This window comes from Crotalus tigris, unplaced genomic scaffold (assembly GCF_016545835.1).
Source record: "Crotalus tigris isolate CLP2741 ecotype Arizona unplaced genomic scaffold, ASM1654583v1 scf7180000023713.2527936, whole genome shotgun sequence".
Classification (NCBI taxonomy): Eukaryota; Metazoa; Chordata; class Lepidosauria; order Squamata; family Viperidae; genus Crotalus; species Crotalus tigris.
In genome coordinates, this window is record NW_024100135.1 from 2,316,952 (window position 1) to 2,339,111 (window position 22,160).

A 22,160-nucleotide genomic window follows, 5' to 3' on the forward strand; every position below is an offset into this window, starting at 1 on the left:
CAAAATAAACCAAAACAACCCATAAAAATAATTATGAAGAATGTTGCTGTGATAGAACAAAAAACGTAGTGTACATTTCTGTTGGTATCAGCCTTACAAGGTAGCTCAAACAGGAAGCACAGCAAGATAAAATCATTCTTCTTTGTCGTAAAGTTACATCAACAGAATCTTTCAAGTCTAAAAATACATTTCTTTCCCGTTGCATTTATAGCTGGGGTGTTTGCTATTCTCCCATTCCTTTTGAAGACTAAACTGCCTTTATCTGACCATTTCCCTGGTTCTTCCTTCTGTATCCCAAGACCATTCCCACACATCATCCTAAAACAAATGATTTTATGGATATTTCAGAATATCCTTAGCAAAATAATCAAAGTCATCTGCCTGGACATTGGGGCTGAAGGCAGTTTTAATGTTAATTATTTGTTTCATCCAAAAATTATACAGTAGTCATCTTGTCTCCATTGCTGATTCTTGATTTCAGCTTATAATGGTTGTTGTAATTTGATAAGATTTTATACGATGAACTACAAGGATTTCTTGGTCATCCTCTCAACAACCTGTAGGACAGAATTTATATCATTCTTGTTGAGTTATTTTGTTGCATCTAAGAATTATGCAGTAGTCACCTTGGCTCCATTGTAGAAGCTTGACTTCAACTTATAATGGATGTTGTAGTTTGATAACACTTTATAAGAGGAACTACAAGGATTGCTTGGTCATGCTCTCAGCAGCCTGTAGGACAGAATTCATATCATTCTTCTTGTATATAACCCTATCACACCTGCCACTTGTTTTTTCATGCATGGACTACCTTGGAGTTTTGAGGCACTATATTTCAGAGAAGGTTTCCATTCCTTTCATATTCTAAAAAAAAATATGTTCACCAGTTATTCAAGCTGTTAAGCATCATATACCACAGCAATTTTCAGATAACTGTAGCTTTTGACTGCATATGAATAACTGAAATTGCAGCTCACTGGCAGGGGTAATTGCATCAAAAGAGAGTTAATCTTTGTTTAACTCCTGTGACTTTATGTACTTGATATACTGAAAGCAATAAAGTGCCACTGTTTCAAAATAAGGAATTTGTTTTCTTTCGGTAAGATCATCGAAGGCTTCTCTAAAAAGAAGAGTGGTGGGAAAGATGTAAAATCCCTTAAGAATCTTACATCTTGCTATAAAAAGATGGTCTCTGGAATTTGTTTGAAAGATGTTTCTTTTTTTTCCTTAGTGCTTCAGAACTTGGAAATTGGATTTAATCAATAAGGGCTTCAGGCTGATAATTGAACTGTTTGAGATCATATAATTGCAATGCTATTCTTAAAGATCTTAGCAATCTATGCTAGAAGCTTTGAAAATGTACATTTAAAATACATCTTCCACAAAATGATACAGAGGTGGAAATGAAGGAACAAGCATCTTGTTGTTGTTGTTAGTTGCAAAGTCGTGTCCGACCCATCGCGACCCCATGGACAACGTGTACTTTCTTGCAAATAAGAGTGGAATATGTAAATGGAATTAATTTAGCTTAGTTTTCCCTTAAGTCAATCTTTCTAGTTTATTTCATTTTTGCTTGTATTCATCAGCACTCTGTTCTGTCCCATTAAAATCTGAAACATTCAAGAGAAAACTCATGTTTTAAAAGCCCATTGGAAGTTACATTGTTTGGAAGCCCTCATCCTCCCTGTTTCTGAGGTCTTCTGTAGTAGTAGTAGTAGTAGTAGTAGTAGTAGTAGTAGTAGTAGTAGTAATAAAGTTGGAAGGGACCTACAAATAGAAATAGAAAGACTGTGACAAAAGCAAGCAGGGGTAGTACCAATAGTAATAGGCTCCTTAGGTGCAATCCCAAAACAACTGGAGCACCACTTGAACACAACTGGCATTGACAAATTCGCTATTAGTCAATTGCAAAAGGCGGCCTTATTAGGAACTGCTTCCATCCTCCGACGATATCTGTAATACCATCAAACATCCACATCTGCCTATCCCAGATCCTGGGTAAGGACTCGATAGGTAGACAAAATGCCAAATCCAGTCTGAACATCTGGCTGACTGTGCGATGATCCATAATAATAATAAAGTTGGAAGGGACCTTGGAGGTCATCGAGTCCAACCTCCTGCTCAGGCAGGAAATCCTACACCATTTCAGACAAATGGCTGTCCAGTCAAACTTCCAGTGTTGGAGCATTCACCGCTTCTGGAGGCAGGTTATTCCACTGGTTAATTGTTCTAACTGTCAGGAAGTTTCTCTTTAGTTCTAGGTTGCTTCTCTCCTTGGTTAGTTTCCATCCGTTGCTTCTTGTCCTGCCTTCAGGCGCTTTGGAAAATAGCTTGACTCCCTCTTCTTTGTGGCAGCCCCTGAGATACTGTATATATGCTCTTTCTATTAACTCTTAACTGTTAAATTTTGAAATAAAAAAAAATTCATAAAAAGGAAGTTACATTGTTTGAAGTATCTTTTTTGTAGGTTTTGATGTAATCTGAAGATGAGAATTGGGTTTGAATATTCAAGGTAGTTAAAAACTTGTGAATAGCAAAATTTGGACTTACACGATATTCTAGCTTGTGCAGATATGATCCAAAAATGTAAAAAATATACTCTTTAAATATGTATTCCTTTTGACTTATCGATCTAAATATGCACTCATATTTTTGATGTTGCTGTAACCCATTAGAGAGCCAATTTAGTGAAATGGTTAAGACACAAGACACTAGTGGTTAAGGAGTATACATTGTTTAAAGTATATTTTTTTGGTATGTTTTGGGGTAATCTGAAGATGAGAATTGATTTGGAATATTAAAAAAGTTAAAAATTAGTGATAGCTAAATTTGGATTTACACAATAAACTAGTTTGTGCAGATATGCTCAGAAATTGTACCAAATATATACCCTTTAAGTATTTATTTCTTTTGACATCGATCTAAATATACCCTCATGTTTTAGATGCTGATATATCACATTAGAGAGCCAGTTTGTGGTTAAGGCACCAGGCTGAAAACTAGGGGATGAATTCTAGTTCTAGTTGTGGTTCTAGTTCTAGTTCTAGTTTTAGTTGTGGTTCTAGTTCTCGTTCTAGTTCTAGCCCCCACCTCAGGCATAAAATCAGCTTGGTGATATTGAGCCAGTCATTCTCTTTCGGTCCAAGGAAGAAAAAGAAAAATCTTGCCAAGAAAACTGCAGATGCTTGTCTGGGTGTGCACACACAGGTGTGCGCGCACACACAAATCATATTAGGAAATCTTGATAAATGTATAAGAAATCTCAGTACAGAGGTACCTTTTTTCTTGTTTGGGTGCCTTCTTGCATTTTAGTATTATAAAATGCTATTGCACTGAGTGTTGTGACACAGTGAAGAACATCATGTAATTATATATATGTGTGTAGGTCTTTGGTTGTTCGGGTTTTCTCCCGCGTAAAATTGGAAGTGTCTTGGCGACGTTTCGACAAAGTCCCATTCGTCATCTTCAGGCTGGTGTTTTCAGCTTCATGCTTCGAGCAGCAATGTGTGGTCTTAGCTGTTTCTTCCTTTTAACTGCCAGTGGGGGTATGAACTGATTGGCTGTATTCTGATTGGGTGGAGGTGTGTTCTGATTGGTTAGGGGCTTGGCCCTATATATATATTCTGAGGTTTTCACAGGTGTTTGTATGTAGGTCTTTGGTTGTTCGGGTTTTCTCCCGCGTCAAATTGGAAGTGTCTTGGCGACGTTTCAATGAAGTCTTATTCGTCATCTTCAGGCTGGTGTTTTTGGCTTTGTGCTCCTAGAAGCACGAAGCTGAAAACACCAGCCTGAAGATGACGAATGAGACTTCGTCGAAATGTCGCCAAGACACTTCCAATTTGACGCGGGAGAAAACCCGAACAACCAAAGACTTACACATATATATATATACACTTGGAGGTGAGACTCAGTGGCATTTGGAATTTGCTTCTCCTTCCCTGTGAATGGGTTTGTTTGAGTAAACTGTGGAATAATTGATATCCTTTGGGAATTAAATTCTTCTATGTGCCGAGGAGTAAGATAGAAGTAATAAAACACTCAAAATGGAATACAAGCTGAGCCTTCTAAAGCAAATTAGATCTTAAGATATTGATAGGCATCTGCTTTAGATGAATTTGACGCTGTTCCTTTTTTCAACATATTGTTGAGATTTGGAAAGTTAAAAGACCTTGGGGAGTTTGGTTGAATTCTGAAATTGCAAATTAGTCTATCTTTCCTTATTATTTTGTTCCTGCAGCTGGTAGGATGCAAATATATACTTGATTAAATACTTCTTTACTTTAACGAACATTAGGAAAGTTATCTTTTTTTTTCTCCAAAACAAAACGTAAGGTAAATTTTGTTTAGGTACATATTTTAAGTATCTAGACAAAATAGGAGGGACATGATAGTAGTACTCCAGTATTTGAGGGGCTGCCACAAGGAGGAGGGGGTCAACTTATTTTCGAAAGCACCAGAAGGCAAGACAAGAAACAATAGATGGAAATTAATTAAGGAGAGAGCCAACCTGGAATTAAGAGAAAATTCCCGACATTCAGGATAATATACCAGCGGAATAGCTTGCCTTCAGAAGTTGTAGGTGTTTCATCACTGGAGGTTTCTAAGAAGAGACTGGATAGCCATCTGTCTGAAATGATATAGGGTCTCCTGCTTGAGCAGCTCTATTCTGATTGATTGATTGATTGATTGAATAAGTGTGAGTGATGAAACAATCATATATCATTGCAATGTAAACTCTAAACTTTGCATATTTATGTGTGATGCTTCACCTACATGTGACACAATATGTTTCCTAATTTTTCATTGTGGTTCAGAACAGACATACAGTATGTTGAGAAAGGGAATTATTTTAATTAATAACCTTAAATTGTAGTCAGATTGTTTCCTAAAATTAAAATCAAAACTGAATTTAATGTTCTATTTCAAGGATATATTTTTTAAAAAAAAAGTTCAGGAAAGTTTCCAATTTTGGTGATATTCATCTGGCTGAAACAAGGCTTTTCTGTCATATGACTAATTGGATTATTCTTGTCTGTTAATCCCAACAGGTGCACAGATTATGGGATTTACAACATTGCACTTCCTGATTGAACCTTCAGATGCTGTCACTACACGGGGAAGTAACATTTTGTTGAATTGTACGGCAGAATCAGATCAAGGATTTCCTGTAATCAAATGGAAAAAGGATGGTGTCTTTTTAAACTTGGCAGTGGATGAGAGAAGGCAACAGTTTTCCAATGGATCTCTTTTGATAGAAAATATTGTCCATTCCAGACATCATAAACCTGATGAAGGCCTTTATCAATGTGAAGCATCATTAGAAGGAACTGGAGCTATCATCAGTCGAACAGCCAAAGTTTCAGTAGCAGGTAAGGATTCAGGTTGGGATGAGAAGATATTTTAGGGCTTATTTGAAGATGGAATTAAAAATCTGAGCATTTTTTTAAAGGTTTATTTCATTTGCAAAGCTAGAATACCTGGAATCTGGTAACACCTTCCAAGCTGATCAACTTTATTGAGGTATAAGCCTCATTTATTGAGGAGCCATGGGGGCACAGTGGTTAGAATGCAGTATTGCAGGCTAACTGCCCCCAGCTTGGAGTTTGATCCTGACTGGCTCAAAGTTGGCTCAGCCTTCCATCCTTCTGAAGTCAGTTAAATGGGGACTCAGATTGTTGGGGGCAATAGGCTGACTCTTTAAACCTTGTAAACCAAAGTGCTGACAAGCACTATGAAGTGGTATATAAGTCTAAGTACTATTGTTATAATATTTCAATAACAGCAGCTCATTTGATCACTTGCAAGAGAAGGTATGCTATTACATGAGTTAAAAAGATGAGAGACAGCTTGATGGGAATATGGTGGGAAGCTAATGGGTTTATGCAATAGCTGAGACTGAGGAAAAGCTCTCATAGAGAGGTGGGGGCTGAGTTTACTATCAGTTTGCAAACTGGAAGGACAAAAAAATCCACTCTCCCTGTTCAGGTCTGCTGGAATGGATTGGATTTTTTGATAGATAGGAATTTGGTGGTCAATTTTTGTAACTGATTAGAATGTGGTGGCCAAACTTCTCCATTTCTACCCCTGCTGCTTTGAGGTTAGTGAAAAAAGGTCTTGATAGGCTGAAATGTGCCACTGTCTTGTTGTTGTTGTCAGCTCTGATGTCCAACTAGGGCCCATATATTATTTTGCACAAAGTCTGGCTAGTTTGTCCCTTGTAGAATCTGGAAGGACATTGTTGACACATGATGGCATATATTATATGATAGCAATCCAAAAGTATTAACGTTGTAGGTGATGTTGTGTGGGCCTATAATAAAGTTGTTGTTGTAAATGTGGAGGCAGGCTTGGCAAGATGTGGTTCTCATCTTTGTGTGGTTGTGTTGGTATCTCTAGTAGCGGGTAAGTAGCTATTTTAAACTGAGTGGAGATTTAAATGCAGTTATAGACCAACCCCCAGAGCCAAGGAAAATGTAATGTTATCAAAAATAAAGTCATTTGGACTAAGTAGGAAGTATCAAAGCCTGGTATCCACATGTGTGCTTTTGTGTTGTCAATGATGATGTTTTAAATAACAACAGTTTATTTTTTGTTGTAGATGTTGGGAAAGATTACCTCAACATCTATGGTATGGTTCAGCAATCATTAGTAGATTCCAGCTTTCTCAAGAAATCTGTGATTTCTTGTCTTCTATATGATTTGAAATGCTGCTGATTTTTCTGATGTTTGAAATAATTGGGTGACTTGGGTGACTTGGTTTGTGTATTTTAAGTGGTACACATCTTTTGGGGCAAAATACATTATTCAGGTAGAATATATGCTTTACTTTCTCTCTGGGGACTCTTGAGATAGGGGTTTGCTTTTTATATCTGACAACTTATAACTCGTTTCTAATTTAGAATTCTCTCCTATTGCAAAATTGTATGCAAATGTAACCTGGAATTAAGAATAAATGCCAAAATGTACTGTAGAATCAGAACAAGAGTTCATAGGTGACAAAAAATTGGAGAGATTGTTGCTTTCCAAGCTTGCTTTTGGGCTACCTGAAAACATCTTATTGATCATTCTTAATAGCAAAAGACAAGATGTGCCTATGATCACATCTAGCAACCACTTCTTGTGTTTTTATAATAAAGCTTCATAACACATAACTTAAAAGACAAGTCTTAGAAATTATAATATTTGCTGTTAGCCTGTTGCACTTAGAGAAATGTTAATCCTTTTGATAGCTGTCTGCAGTAGTTAGCTTCAAGAAATCTTGCCTTGAGCAAAAATGTAATTTTAAATAAATATAAGGATGTTTTAAAAAACTCCTTTTTCTTCTTTTGTTCAAACATTTATTTTTTTTCTGCAAAATTAGACATGACATTATTGCCATGGTAATATATCTGTGATATTACTATTTGTCTTAACTATCTCTAATCATCCCTTTCTTCCCTTGCACTGTTAGATGCATGTTTATGATCTTCAAAAATAAGCGGCATTCTTTGAAGCTAGGAATTAAATGGTTTATGTATTAATTCAGAGTCAGAAAAAAAATCTTTTCTAAAATGTAAAATGCACATTTTATACTACTTTCTGCCTCCTTCTAACTTTATGCCTTACAAAACTTTGTTAGATTGGTTTCAGAATTTGGTTTGGACAGTTCATTTTTTGTGTTAAAAAGTGTTACGTTTAGGCCTTTTCTGCCAGCTTCAAAAATGCACCAAGCTGGGGAAGAGTGGAAACAGGATGATAGTTGAGATGAGTCTAAAAAGTGATCAAGCACTTGTATTAGTACTGCAGTCACAATAAGCAATAGACCACTTTCTTTCCATCATCAGATGGAGCAGCCATATAGATAGATACTGCATTGGTGACAAGCATGGATTGGTGAATTTTTACAAAAGGCTGCAGTTATTAGAACCTATCTGTTCTGTGTGCAAGCAGACCTTCTCCTCCTTGTTTTACAGGCAGCAGGGTTAGAAAAGCTGAGACTTGTGGGCAGAATGTTTATGTATATTACATATGCATTATGTGTCATGTGTCTGATTAACGAAACACTTCAAAGAACTTTCAGGCATTGTTTTAACCTAAAAAGCCTTTATTAGTGTTACAGAGATGTCAGCACGGCATGGTGGAAATGCTAAGATCTGAATTTCTCTTCCTTTGCACATAACATTCCAGGCATTTCCCCTCCCCTATTTTGGGGTCATGATTCACATCTTCCAATTAACTCGGAGGGCAAAGATTCAGTTCCGTTTCTCCCCCCCCCCCGGGCTTTCCTTATATTCTCCTCCCCTTTCCCTGTCACCTGATTTAATTCTAAAAAATACCAGACAGTTCTGCATATATTGTCAAAGAAAGAATATTCAATATTAGCAGTGTTGACATTATGTGCATTAAGATAATTATATGTATAAAAATCTAATGGAAATCTTGATGGTATCACTGCAAACAGAGAGAAACATGTGGCTCCAATAGGCAAGATTCCTCAAAGTTTGATCATCCTCTATCTGTTATATTTAGTTATTTATTTGATTTCAGCACCCTCCGACTGCAGATCAGATTTGAAGAGCTATCAGTACAAGATTCTCTTTTTTTAAAAAAAATATCAGTGCACAATAAACAATAAGCAAGGTGAAAGGTTTGAGCAAACAACACAGAACAGGTTTAAAGGCAGTGTTTACATGTTCTGTTCTACTGAATTAAAATTTATGTCTGTGAAATTCCACCCTATTAATTTCAGCCTCAGTTTCAACCCCGTCTTGGACATTTTTAATCTTCTCCCTTTCATCTTCTCACTCTGTCTCTGTATGACAGAATTTTTATTACAATAGTAAAAACTAATACAGGATAAACTTAGAGAAAGGAAGGAGCTTGGAAAGAAAGAATAAAAAGTCCAGGCAAAAAGAAAAAGAAGAAAAGAAAAATATAAAGAAAAAAAGAAAATATAAAAAAGTGACTTCCAATTTTCATCGCAAGAGGTATAAACACATATAATAACTCTTTGTCCTGTCTAAGGTTAAACAAATACCTCATCATTCCATATCCCATAAATTTATGGAGTTTTCAGTTGAGCATCTTCTGCACAATGATGTAGAAGACAAATAGCAACAACATGGTATGCTCTGTTCTCCATACAATCGTCCTCTCCCAACTTGGTTATCCTCTGAATATGTGGAGTTCAAGAATTTCCCAGCAAGGTACTGTTAAGAATTCTGGGATTTGAAGACTATACACTTGGAGGGCATCATGGTTGGGGAAAGAGGGTGTAAAACAGGGGTGTCCAACCTTGGCAACTTTAGACTTGTGGACTTCAACTCCCAGAATTCCCCAGCCTGCATGCTGGTTGGAGAATTCTGGGAGTTGAAGCCCATGAGCCTTAAAGTCCACAAGTCTTAAAGTTGCCAAGGTTGAACACCCCTGGTGTAAAGAATTTGACCAATGTCAAGAGATTAGGAGAGACTGAAGGATGAGATTTGATTCATTATTCCTTGATGTAATTTCCATTGGGCTTTTTTCTGTAGCTAACAATAGTTTCTTCTTGGAAGGAGAAATAAGTTTCAAAACATATTTTAAGTTCCAAAGAGAAAGCTGTATGAAGTTAAAACTATTAACCAGTATCTTTTTTTGTTGTTAAGTATTAAATATAATAGTTTTATATAGGGAAATAATTATCAGATCCCTCTTCAGAGAAACATAATTTATTTATTTGTTCATTTAGAGGAATGATATATAGCTTATTCTTCAATAAATTTCTCAGAGTAGCTAGAAACTTTTAATATACAGTACAATAAAATAAAAAAACCGCAAATCAAAGAGGTACAAAAAAGATATTAATAATAAAGGAAGGGGAAAAATTGGTTTGGCTCATATTTATTCTAAATTCAATATGAATTTAGAAATGAAAAAGAGGTTTTTTTAAAAGAAAAATATACACTATTCCAAATGTTGCAGTCTATTAAAAAGGAGCAGGTTATAAATTGCTGTAAATATCTGTTACTCTCTACAGTTTTTTCATCTTCTCCTGAAGTAGTATCCATACTCGTGTACTCTTGTTTGGAGATTGTACATCTGAATTATGTGCCAGAGCTGTGTCCCATAGTTTGCAAAACATATAATGCCCTTTTTAATTAATACATCTTTTTATGTACAATGCAGTGAGCCATGTGCAGATCTGTACATTGGGGAAAAAAAAGAACCACTTCATAAATGTATGGTACAACTTAGGAGAACAAACCTATTAGGATAAGATTTTGATACATTTACTTGTTCTCAAATTTTTACTTTAAAGGCTATCATTCTAGCAAAGATATTACAATAAATTACTTGACCTTTAATATTTCATACACTGGATGGATGAAGATTGTACCATTTACAGGCATCATCTACACAATTTTAAAATATATTTGATGTATTTCACAGTTATGAATGACAAAATACAAGAAGTCATTGAGTCAAACATATTTTCTCTCAATAAAAGCCATGAGCCTGATTTTATCTCATTTGTGAGGCATTAGCTGTTTGTAAAATAGTTCAGAATGAAAGCAATCAGATTACTGCTTTCAGCATTTCCGATGCTGTATGTGGATGTTTTTGAAAGCAGAGGAAAATCACCCAGAATTGCCAGTGAAAATTTATACAAAATGAAGTTTGAAATAAATGTGGAGGATTCTCAAATATGGCATTTGTGAGAAAATTGAACTGAGCAAAATAAGGGTAGAGCAAATTCTCTCAAAGCTTTTTAAAGCTCCTTAAGTTTATTTTCCCTCTTGCAAACATGTTTATGAAACTGCTAAGCTAGAAATAGAAGGTCACAGATCTCTATGCAACTGTCTGAAAGAATGGACTTTATTGCTCCAATAACATTTTTTTATCCACCTTAGACCTTCAGCTTGACTTTCTCTTGATGGCCACATACGACTTAGCATGACTCAAGCACAAATTCTGAACAATTCAAAGAAGGAAGGGAAGGACTATCACCATTGCACATCAGAGTTTCATCTCCCAGGGCACTTACCGCTGATTGCGCTTTTCAACTGTCCATGAAATGGTGATTTCTAATCATCTCTTTTGTAACTGATTAGAATGTGATGGCCAAAGTTCTCTATTTCTACCCCTGCTGCTTTGAGGTTAGTAAAGGAGGGTCTTGATAGGCTGAAATATGCCACTGCCTTGTTGCTGTTGTCAGCTCTGATGTCCAACTAGGACCCATATATTATTTTGCACAACGTCTGGCTAGTTTGCCTCTTGTAGAATCTGGAAGGACATTATTGACACATATGGCATATATTAGATGATAAAAATCCAAAAGTATTAACGTTCAACTTTTTATTATGGATCATTGCACAGTCAGCCAGATGTTCAGACTGGATTTGGCATTTTGTCTACCTATCGAGTCCTTACCCAGGACCTGGGATAGGCAGATGTGGATGTTTGATGGTATTACAGATTTCGTCGCAGGATGGAAGCAGTTCCTAGTAAGGCCGCCTTTTGCAATTGACTAATGGCGAATTTGTCAATGCCAATGGTGTTCAAGTGGTGCTCCAGTTGTTTTGGGATTGCACCCAAGGAGCCTATGACTATTGGTACTACCCTTGTTTGCTTTTGCCACAGTCTTTCTATTTCTATTTGTAGGTCTTTGTATTTTGTTACCTTCTCCAGTTCTTTCTCGTCTATTCTGCTGTCTCCAGGCACTGCCACGTCCACTATCCAGACTTTTTTGTCTTTCTTATCGACAATTGTTAAGTCTGGGGTTTTATGTTGCAGGTGCTTGTCTGTTTGAATTCTGAAGTCCCAGAGCAGTTTAATTTTATCATTTTCTATGCTTTCTCTATTTTATGATCCCACCAGTTTTTGCTTACAGGCAAATGATATTTTTTGCAGATCTTCCAATGCACCATTGGTGCTACTTTGTCATGCCGCTGCTTGTAATCAGTTTGTGCAATCTTCTTGCAACAGCTTACCAGGTGGTCCACTGTTTCTTCAGCTTCTTTGCATAGGCGGCACTTACTGTCTGTTGCTGTCTTCTCAATTTTAACTTTATATGCATTTGTCCTTAAGGCTTGGTCTTTTGCAGCCAGAATTAGTCCCTCAGTCTCTTTCTTCAATTTTCCTGCTCTTGTCGCCTATGCAAAGAAGTGAAGAAACAGTGGACCACCTGGTAAGCTGTTGCAAGAAGATTGCAACCTACTGGTTGCAATTAGATGGTCTTTCAGAAAGGAAAGAAATATGTGGGATTCAGGCTGGAATGCTGAGCAGTTTCTACAAAAAGGTGATAGTTCCTACTATTTTCTTCTATACTTTTCAATTTATATTATATAATAATAATAGTAATAAAATAGTAATAAAACTCCAAGCAGCGGCATGACAAAGTAGCATATACTTACTTATTTTTGTATCCCACCTTTATTATTTTTACAAATAACTCAAGGCAGTGAATATCTTCTTCCTCCTATTTTCCCCATAACAACAGCCCTGTGAGGTGGGCTGAGAGACAGTGACTGGTTCAAAGTCACCCGGTTGGTTTTCATAGCTAAGGCAGAACTTGAAATCATAATCTCCTGCTTCCTAGCTTGGTACCTTAGCCATTAGACCAAACTAGCTCAAACTAAACTAAACTAAACTACACCCAACTAAAAGCTAGCTAGAAGTTGGATTTTAGACAAAGTGAACACAAAAAAGGAAATATGTGTTTTAAAAAATAGCCAAGATGTTTAATGCACAATACTGCAGTGGACTATAAATCACATTTTTTTCAGAGCCCTCCAGATCTTAGCAATCACCATTTGTAAAAATTGCACTTGGCTGTTCTGGAACGAGAGCAGCGAAGAGAAACTAAGAGGCTGCCTCCTACTTTAACATCTTATTAAAAGTCCCAATTTAACAGGCTGCTGATTATTGGTATTTCTGGTAATTGGTGAGTCCAAAGATAGAGACATTACATTAAATCATTTGGGTTCCTTCCTATCAAGCGTTCCTGGGTCAGCACTTGGAGGATTCTCTGGCTTGGCTTGCTGATGTCAGCAGAGGTCATATGGGTTGGGAAGGGGATGGGAGGAGGAGAAAAGAACAGTTTTCTTCATGCATCAATTCCAGGCATGGGTAATGATGAGATGGGTAATTGAAGAAGTGATCCCGCTGTGATAATGATTGGAGATGAAAGGCATTTTGCTCTGATTCAGATCAGGTATTAGTCTTGCAATCTGAGTTCCTTTGTGAGGAAGAGAAACGGGGATTAACTTTTATATGTGCAGCAAAACAAAATTTTGGAAAGTTTAACATTCATGAAAAAAAAATCAAAGGAGAGAAACAAACAAAAATAACTAGGTTGCTTTCCCCTTGAGCTATAACCATGTGCTATGTTTTATTTTATTTAATATTTATATATCCCATCTTTCCACCAAAGACCTCAAGGTAATATAGATTTTTCATTGTATTAGCACTGAAATACTGATCATAGCAGCATAAGAACAAGCACTAAACACCAGATCCATAAAAACAGGCTTTACCACACTTGACAGGACCCAAGGAGCAGACTATGCAGAGAACCTCAGAGACAATCCAACACATAGTGGCAGGGTGGGAGATGCAGGCAGGTACAGCATACATTGAACAGCACAATCAAGTAGCTGGACCATCTGTACAGAATATGGGCTAGACCAGTGATGGTGAACCTTTTAGCGACCGAGTGCCCAAAAACTGGCCCTGCCCCCGCTCCATCCCCTGCCTTGCCCCTAATCCGCCCCCACCACATCCCATACCCCACCTACCCACAGGGCCACTCACCACCTCCAGGGCCCACCGCAGATTGCCTAGGCAGCCCAGCAACACCATGGTGGCCACGCCTTCTGCCCGCACCCCGCAGCATAAACTGTGTGGGATGGGGCATGAGGGCAGAGTCTTGTCTACGCTGCCTGGCTGCCATGTCCTTGGCTGCCCTGCTCTGTGTTGGCCATGCTCGAGGGTGACTCTGCTCCAGGGGGGCTGCTGGTGAGGAGGGGGTCATGAGGGGAGGCAAGGCTGGGGCAACAGCATGTGCACCCACAGAGAGGGCTCCAAGTGCCGCCTCTAGCACATGTGCCATAGGTTCACCACCACTGGGCTAGACCCTCCTAGGTCCAGATGAGATATCCTACAAAAGAGGGCTAAAATCTTATGGGATTTCCAGTTCCAGACAGGTACTGGCTAATCAAGCAGACTTGTTGACCATAAGACAGAGATAATGATGTAGCAGTGCCAAGTGATAACAACATCAGGAAGAAAGAGTATAAGAAACTGGAGAGATAGCAGATCCTGAAGAAGGAACTAGAAAGGATGTGGAATGTAAAGGCCAAAGTGATCCCAGTGGTGGTAGGATGACTTTGGCTGTGACTCTCTAAATCGGGAGAGCGACACCAATAGATCCAAAGATCGACATCATAACTCTCTATCCAGAAGAATGCAGTACTAGTTAAGACCCTGCACAGAACTCTCAAGCTCCCAGGCCTCTGGAAGAGAACATGAGATAGAGGAAGACACAGACCATCCAAGATTTCCCATATAAAATGTTCATCGATCTACATTTTCCAGCCCCAGGATGATAAGGACTTTTAATAATGCTTCTTTCAAAAACGCACGCATAAAGATTCAAGGACACATTTTTTTTCAGACTGTGATATATTTATGGGGGTGGTTGCTGGAGAATTCATCTTCTTGACAACGTCTTCTCCTATGACACTCCTCTCTTGAAGGAGGAGCTGGAGATACATGGCTGATGTGCAGAGGTTGTAGAGGGTGAAGATTTTAATTTGCTCAAGTATCAAATACACTGAGGCTTTCAAATGTCTTCATAAACAAGATGGAAAGAACTTGAGAACTGAAAAGACATAAAATGCAAGAAAAACTGAAATCCTTATTTCACCTCCTCAGACCTTGGAAATCCTGGGGAAGGTGAGATTAAGAGGTTTTACAAAGAGGGGGAGATGGTAATGAAAAACTATTTCTGTTCTGTCCAGAAAATTCCCAGAACCTAATCTGAGATTGAGGGTATTTTTCTCTTTAGATCAGAGGTCCCCAACCTTTTGGGCACCAGGGACCAGTTCTGTGGAGAAACGTTTTTTCACGGACCGGAGAGTGCATGATTTTGTGTGCTGCCTACACTCCATGGATGGGGCTTTGCTTGTTTGTGTGGACCAGTTGCTGGCATGCCATGGCCAGGTAGCGGTCCATGGATTAGGAGTTGGGGGCCCTTGCTTTAGATTCAAGTATACCCTCTGTGTACAGGTAATCCCTGACTTACAATTGTTGGTTTAGCAATCATTCAAAGTTACAATGGCACTTGAAAAAAAATAACTTACAACCAGTTCTACTTGTGAGTGTTACAGCATTGAGGGTGAAGGTTCATTCTCCAAGCTTCTGGATTGGTTCCTGAACATTTAATTACCAGGCTAGGTCTTTAGTGGAGTTTAGAGGATGTTACAGCATTCTCATTGTCACGTAATAAAAAACCAAGTGCTTGACAACTGGAATGTACTTTTGACAATTGCACTATCCTGGGGTCATTTGGTCATCATTTGTAACATTCTCAGCAGCTTCCAACAAGCAAAGTCAATATGGGAAGCCAGATTCACTTAACGACCTGCAGTGATTTGCTTAACTGGGGCAAAAAAGGTCATAAAATGGGGTAAAATTCATTTATCAGCTGTCCTGCTTAGCAATGGAAATGTTGGGTTCAGTTGTGGTTGTAAGTCAAGGACTGCTTATATGATTAGCTCATTTAATAACTTTTCTAAATGCTTACATTATTCCTGAATGGATAATACTACATTTGAGAGGCAGCCAAGATTAGCCTCAGTCTTTCAAGTTTGGCTACCTTGAAGTTGAAATGGAGAGACTTCAAAATCTCACTCCCAGTAGAAGGTTAGGTGATAGTTTGGCCTAAGTGTAAAGTCACTTACTGGCAGCGTCTTTGTGAAATGAAGCAAAAGAGTAAGCACCTTTGGGACAGATGTGACCTGGCTGACTGAGACTCCATAGACACTCAAACATGAGCCACACCTGTGTCTCTCAGATCCGCAGTCAAATTCCAAATGCTGAAAACTGATAACATGATCTAGAATACAAGTAGTCCTTGGCTTACAATCATTCATTTAGTGACCAAAATTGTAACAGCACTGAACAAGTAACTTATGACCTTTTTCATGAGCCAGTGGCTCATATTTATGATGGTTGCAGTGTCCCAAGGTCAGGTGATCTCCTTTTGCAAACTTCTGACAAGCAAAATCAATGGGGAAACCAGATTCACTTAATAAGCACATTACTAACTTTAACAACTGCGACGATTCACTTAAAAAGTGGGTCAAAACTCACTTAACAAGTCTCTTGCTGAACAATAAAACTTTGGGATCAGTTGTGATCATAAGTCAAGGGCTACCTGTACCATGAAAGTTGGAGTGTGTATTTCTTGTGCAGTTTACTGTAACTGGCAAGATGTAAAAAGCAGAAGGCAAGCAACTAGACTGTTGTGATTCCTCACCAGCCGTGGATACTGTTATGTCCCGAGCCTTGCAAACGGCTCAGGGCGTTTGCAGGCAGTCCCGGGCAGGTGCAAAGCTGCCCGGGACCAGACAGGCTGTCGCCAGCGCTGTGCGCATGCGCGGGTGCTGGCGCGGGAAAAGTATCGCATTGACCCGGGAAATGCCTATATAAGAAGCTGGGAGGTTTTGGGAGCTGCTGAAGCCATCTACTTGGAAGCTGAACACAGAATAAAGAAAACTGAGAACTACAACTGCTTCTCGTGTCTTGCCTTCCACGAAGGACTCAACAGATACGGCAGCTGAGTCTGAGGAATCAGATGAGGAGGAGGGGCCTGGAGTGACATTAGAGTCAAAGGAAGGCTCTGAGGAGCTCCAAGACTTAAAGTCGGTCAGGAGCCTGGTCCCTCCACTCGTGCTCAGGCTCAGACACAGCTGTGCTGGGAGCCTGAGTTGGACAATGATGAAGAACAGTTGGAAAACATCCAGGATCCACGAAGGCGCAAGCAAAAGAAGCGAGTAGAATAGAGGAATGCAATGGGGCGGCTCCAAAGGAAAAGGAAAAGGCATTAGGAAGCCATGCTTTGTCTGCATTATAAAAGGGAAGGTGTGGGAGGTGTTGGTTGCCAAAGGCAACTGTTCGTGTTGAGGATTGAGTTTCTGTGAACTGTGTTTGTTTGCCTTGGACATTGACTCAGGTCTGTGAGAATAAAAAAGGTTGGGTTTTTTTTTTTCTTGCAGCTCTTGCCTGTTTCTTGGAAGAAGAGTTTCTCCTTGTGAGCATAACAAGGACTCACATAGGCTGGGACAGAACATAGACCAAGCACAAAGCCACAAAGTTTGCAAAAAATCTATCCTGACTCATCGTTAGCCTTAACTTTGGAGTTGGCTGTGTAAATGGTGTACATTTTATGTAGCTGACCAAAATGGTCTTCCTTTTGCCCTCCTTATATATACTTTCTCTGATTTCTCTGCTTCTTTATTACATGGTATTATTTAACACATATGAAATAGCAGCAGGCTCACACAACATATAAAGCAGTCAAGATGAACCTGGTACCCTCCAGATATATTGGATTCTTTCCTAGTCAGAAACTCTAGGATATCATGTTTTGGCTTTTAGAAAAAGGCTAATCAATATATGCTATAGAGTTTCAGCTCCATTTTTCAGTTCATTCTAAATCTGATATTAATAGCTGTATTCTTACTAACTTGTGTGTGTGTGTGTGTGTTTCACTGACAAACCATTTTTTTAAAAAACAGCAAAGATTAATATTTGTTGCTGTATACAATGAGCCCCATGAAGCATGATTTTGTATGCAGTTTACATTAATATATGCTGTAATATAATTATAATTTATATGCAGGTAAGATTCTGCTATGGACCAATGATTTTTAAGCATCATTTCATAATATATAACATTGTATCTAGCTTTCTAAATTACAAATGATAAGGAATGCAGTTTAAGAACCATTCCTCAATTTATAGTTAATTTGAAAGCTCTTTCTTCCAAGATTTAGAATGAAATACAGAGATGGAAAAAATATTTTAAATCAGTCTTACATTATGCATTTGTTTGCTTCACCATTGGAGGAGCATATTTAATCACTTTTTAATTTTATTCTAATTTATTTGTTTATAGTTTGAACCCACTTAAACAGTATTTTGTTGAAAATAAGAAAGGAGCTATTTTTAAAATTGTTACTTAAGAAGCAGTGGAAATATTAAACTTGGAGACTACAGTGCAAAGGAGAAGCAATAGAGATCTCATCAGAAGAAACTCATCTTCTGTATTTTAAAGTCAGCATTTTACTGCTAATTCTTCCATATTAGTGATAGCACAATCATCAAATTCTATGTTTGCAAGGCAAAAAAGGAACATTCTATTTATTGAGATCTACCCACTTAAATTTTCTGCTAACCCAGTAAAAAGGAATGTTTTAGCACAAATGATCTTTCTTCCCATGCCACAATATATATATTTTTTTCCAGGAATTGTAAAACTACCCAGATTCTGCATCTCCATCAGGACTGATCATAAGCTTCCATCATTTTAAGCAAGACAATGCTTAAAATTGTCTCACAGTAATGAGACCTGGTTTGTTACTGTTGAAAGCCACTGCATGGTGGTGTTGGGGAATTTCAGAATTCAGTCTCATTAAAAAGAAAAGGAAGAAAAGAACTACAGGCAATTGCCAGTGGAAAGTTGAAAGGTGAAACTAATTTTACCTGCTTTCCTACTTTCAGCTTAACCTTCTGGATAATGGCATGACCTTTCTACCTGAATTCTATTCACTGTTCAAAAGTAAAGTTACAAGCATTAGCGTCTTGCCATTTGGATGGATAACATGGGATTTCCCAGAAAGGTATAAAATAATGGGATATCAAAAATAAAAGTATTGATTCTGCAAGATGACAAATTTGATTTTAAATATGTCTTTGCTCTTAAATTGTATTTGTCCCTTATAGAAATAACTGCTGTGCAGAACCAAGAATAGAATTTAGGTTATGATGGATGCTCATTTGGCTTAAATGACCAGGGCAGGAAATGTATACAATCCCATTCTAGTCTGTTATACAGGTAGTCTTCAATTTATGACTGTAATTGAGCCTGGAATTATGCTTGTAAGTCATGTTGGTCATTAAGCAGGTCATCAGGTGACCATACCTGATTTTGCAAACTTCTTTGTGGTGTTTGTTAAAGGAATCATCGTGATTGTTAAGTGAAGATGATGGTCATTAAATGAATCCATAATCTGCAAAAAAAAAAAAATGCTGTAAATTGCAGGATACTGCAAACAGCAATAAATGTGGGCCAATTGCCAAGTCCCCAGTATAACAGAATAACACAATAACAGGGTTGGAAGGGACCTTAGAGGTTTTTTCATCCAATCTCCTGCTCAAGCAAGAGACCCTATACCATTCCAGACAAATGGTTTTCCAATCTCTCTTAAAAACCTCCAGGGTTGGAGCATGCACAACCTCTGGAGGCAAGTCATTCCACCAATTAATTGTTGCAACAGTCAGAAAATTTCTCCTTAGTTCTAGGTTGATTCTCTCCTTGATTAGATTCCATCCATTGCTTCTTGTCCTGTCTTCAAGTGCTTTGGAGAATAGCTTGACTCTCTCTTCTTTATGATAGCCCCTTAGACGTTGGAATACTACTATCATGTCTCCCCTAGTCTTTCTTTTCATTAAACTAGACTTACCCAATTCCTGTAACTGTTTTTTGTATGTTTTAGCTTTCAGTCCCCTGTTTATCTTTGTTGCTCTTCTCTGCACTCTTTTTTAGTCAAAGATGTGATCATATGATTGCAGGAGGAAGATAGAACTTCATCAGAACTTTACCTCTAGGTTGTACATAGTCCTGGAAAGGTCCATTGAAATTTCAACCAGTCGCTAAGTGATTAGTCATAAGTCAAGGACTACTGTAATACCATTCCTACCTGAGAGGATTTTGAACTTTTGCCCTGGCACAGACTATCTGGGACCCAAGTCATCTCTTTTTCTGTCACCTCCAAAATTCTCTCAGCTCAAGTTTAGATAGTATAATTCCCTGCCCAATTTTAGACTAGAAACAAACAAAATCTAATGTAAATTATAAAGTAGTAATCTGAGGTGGTGGCAGAATCTGACTATTTTTTCGGACAAGGTGTTTACAAAAGTTATATGGGCAGTATCCTTTGTTGTTGACTGAACCACAGAGTTGGGAGGGACTTTGGTAATCTTCTAGTCCAATCCCCTGCTCAACAGGAGACCATATATCATTCTAGATAAATAGTTGTCCAACATCTTAAAAATTTCTATTGATGGATCATCCACAACTTCTGGAGATCCCTCCAGAAGAACTGGTCCCTCTAGTTGTTAAGAGAAGCTGACAGCCATTAACCAGGCTGCCTATTTTTGCCCTTAATATCTTTCTGCTTCCAAGCCAACTGTACTGAGATGGTATTACTCATGAATTTCTAGTATTTAGGAACAATTGATTCTGGAGGAAAAGGCAATTAAATTTGAGATTCAGTAGCTGAGAAGAAAGGCAAATAAGAAAATGAGAATTGGTAGGAATATCTGAAGTTGTACCAGGTGTGGAAAAAAAATCATTCTCCTTCTATAATAGCCAATGAAACTGAAAACAGCAGGACAGATAAAAGAAAGTATTTTGACACAGAGTGCACAGTTAACCTCTGGAATTTGCAATCACAGGATATAAATGTGGACAGCATCAATGTGGGAAGACAAAGAAATTGATTGATGCACTGCATGCCATCCAGTCAATATTGACTCCTAGTGATCACATGGATAGGCTTTCTCCAAGACAATCTGTCCCTAATGTGGTCCTTCAGGTCTTCCAACTGTGTATCCATGACCAATGTAATTGAGTCAATCTTGCTGCTGGTTGTCTTTTTCCTTCCACCTTTCCCAGAATAATAGGAGAATTAGGTTTATGCATTATGTGTCTGAAATAGGATAATAGGAACCTGGTCATTTGTGTCTTGAATGAAAACTTTGGATTGATTCATTTGGCTTGTTTTCCTGGCTATCTATGCTATTTTCAAGAGACTTCTCCCACATCAAGGTTCAAAAGTGTTTGTACTCTTTCTATTCAGAATATAAGGGACTTTGGAGTCTTCTAGTACAACCCCTTGCTCAAGCAGGAAATCCTATACCATTTCAGACAAATGACTGCCCAATCACTTCTTAAAAACTTCCAGTGATGGAGCACCCACAACTTATGGAGGCAAGTCATTCCACTGATTAATTGTTCTCACTGTCAGGAAATTCCTCCTTAGTTCTAGGTTGTTTCTCTCCTTGGTTAATTTCCATCCATTGCTTCTTGCCCTCCCTTCAGGTCCTTTGGAAAATAGGTTGACCCCCTCTTGTTTGTGACAACCCCTCAAACATTGGAACACTGCTATCATGTCACTCCCACTACTTCTTTTCATTAAATTAGACATAACCAATTCCTGTAATCATTCTTCATAGGTTTTAGCCTCCAGTCCAAGTTCTTCAAAGTTCAACTTTCACTTCCATTGACAAATTAGTAGAAAGGGACTAAGTCCAGCTGCCTTTTGAAAAAGCACCTTTGGGACAACCATGACCTGGATGACTGAGAATCTCCATTGATATCATTTAAAAGTCTGAGACTTTCACACATGAGAGAAGTTTTGCAGCTTCCCCTTTATTCAGCCTTCCTTTATTCCTTTATTCAGCCTTCCCTTTCTCCTTTATTTAGAAAGCAAAAGTGAAAAACAAACAGCTTAGCTCAGAATGAGCTCCTAACATTTTGTGAATATGAAGGAGGAATCAAAACATGTCACTAAACTCCTTGAAATAACAATGGTCTTCCATATTGTCTCTATAAGAGGAACAGCAAACAATGCATCATTAATTTCCAAGTCTATTGTGCTGATCTATTTATCTAAACATTACTTTGTTTGTACTTTCCCTTCTCTTGCCAAGACTCTTAGCCATGTGCTAAGAAAATGATTTAACGAAAATAAATTGAACAGGTAAAGTCCATTACGGGAAGCAGACGGTGAATTCGGTCATGCAAGCTAGCTCCATTCTCAACTTCCGCATGTTCCTCAGTCATCTGCAGATAAGAACTTTCCAAAAATGGTCAGTGTTTATACTTGTTCTACACAACTGAAAATCTTCTAATA

At 38.1% G+C, this 22,160-nt stretch overlaps 1 protein-coding gene across 1 annotated transcript in view; it reads left to right on the forward strand.

Annotated features, from left to right (window-relative positions):
* Nucleotides 1-519: 519 nt before the first annotated feature.
* The window catches only part of LOC120297838 (netrin receptor DCC-like), a gene marked incomplete at its 3' end in the record, with an annotated part of 141,200 nt that continues 119,559 nt past the window's right edge, over nucleotides 520-22,160 (forward strand). Inside the window, exons 1-2 of the mRNA XM_039320942.1 lie at nucleotides 520-559; nucleotides 5,049-5,369. Coding sequence (XP_039176876.1) covers nucleotides 520-559; nucleotides 5,049-5,369 — 361 coding nt within the window. The remainder of the gene's footprint in view (nucleotides 560-5,048; nucleotides 5,370-22,160) is intronic.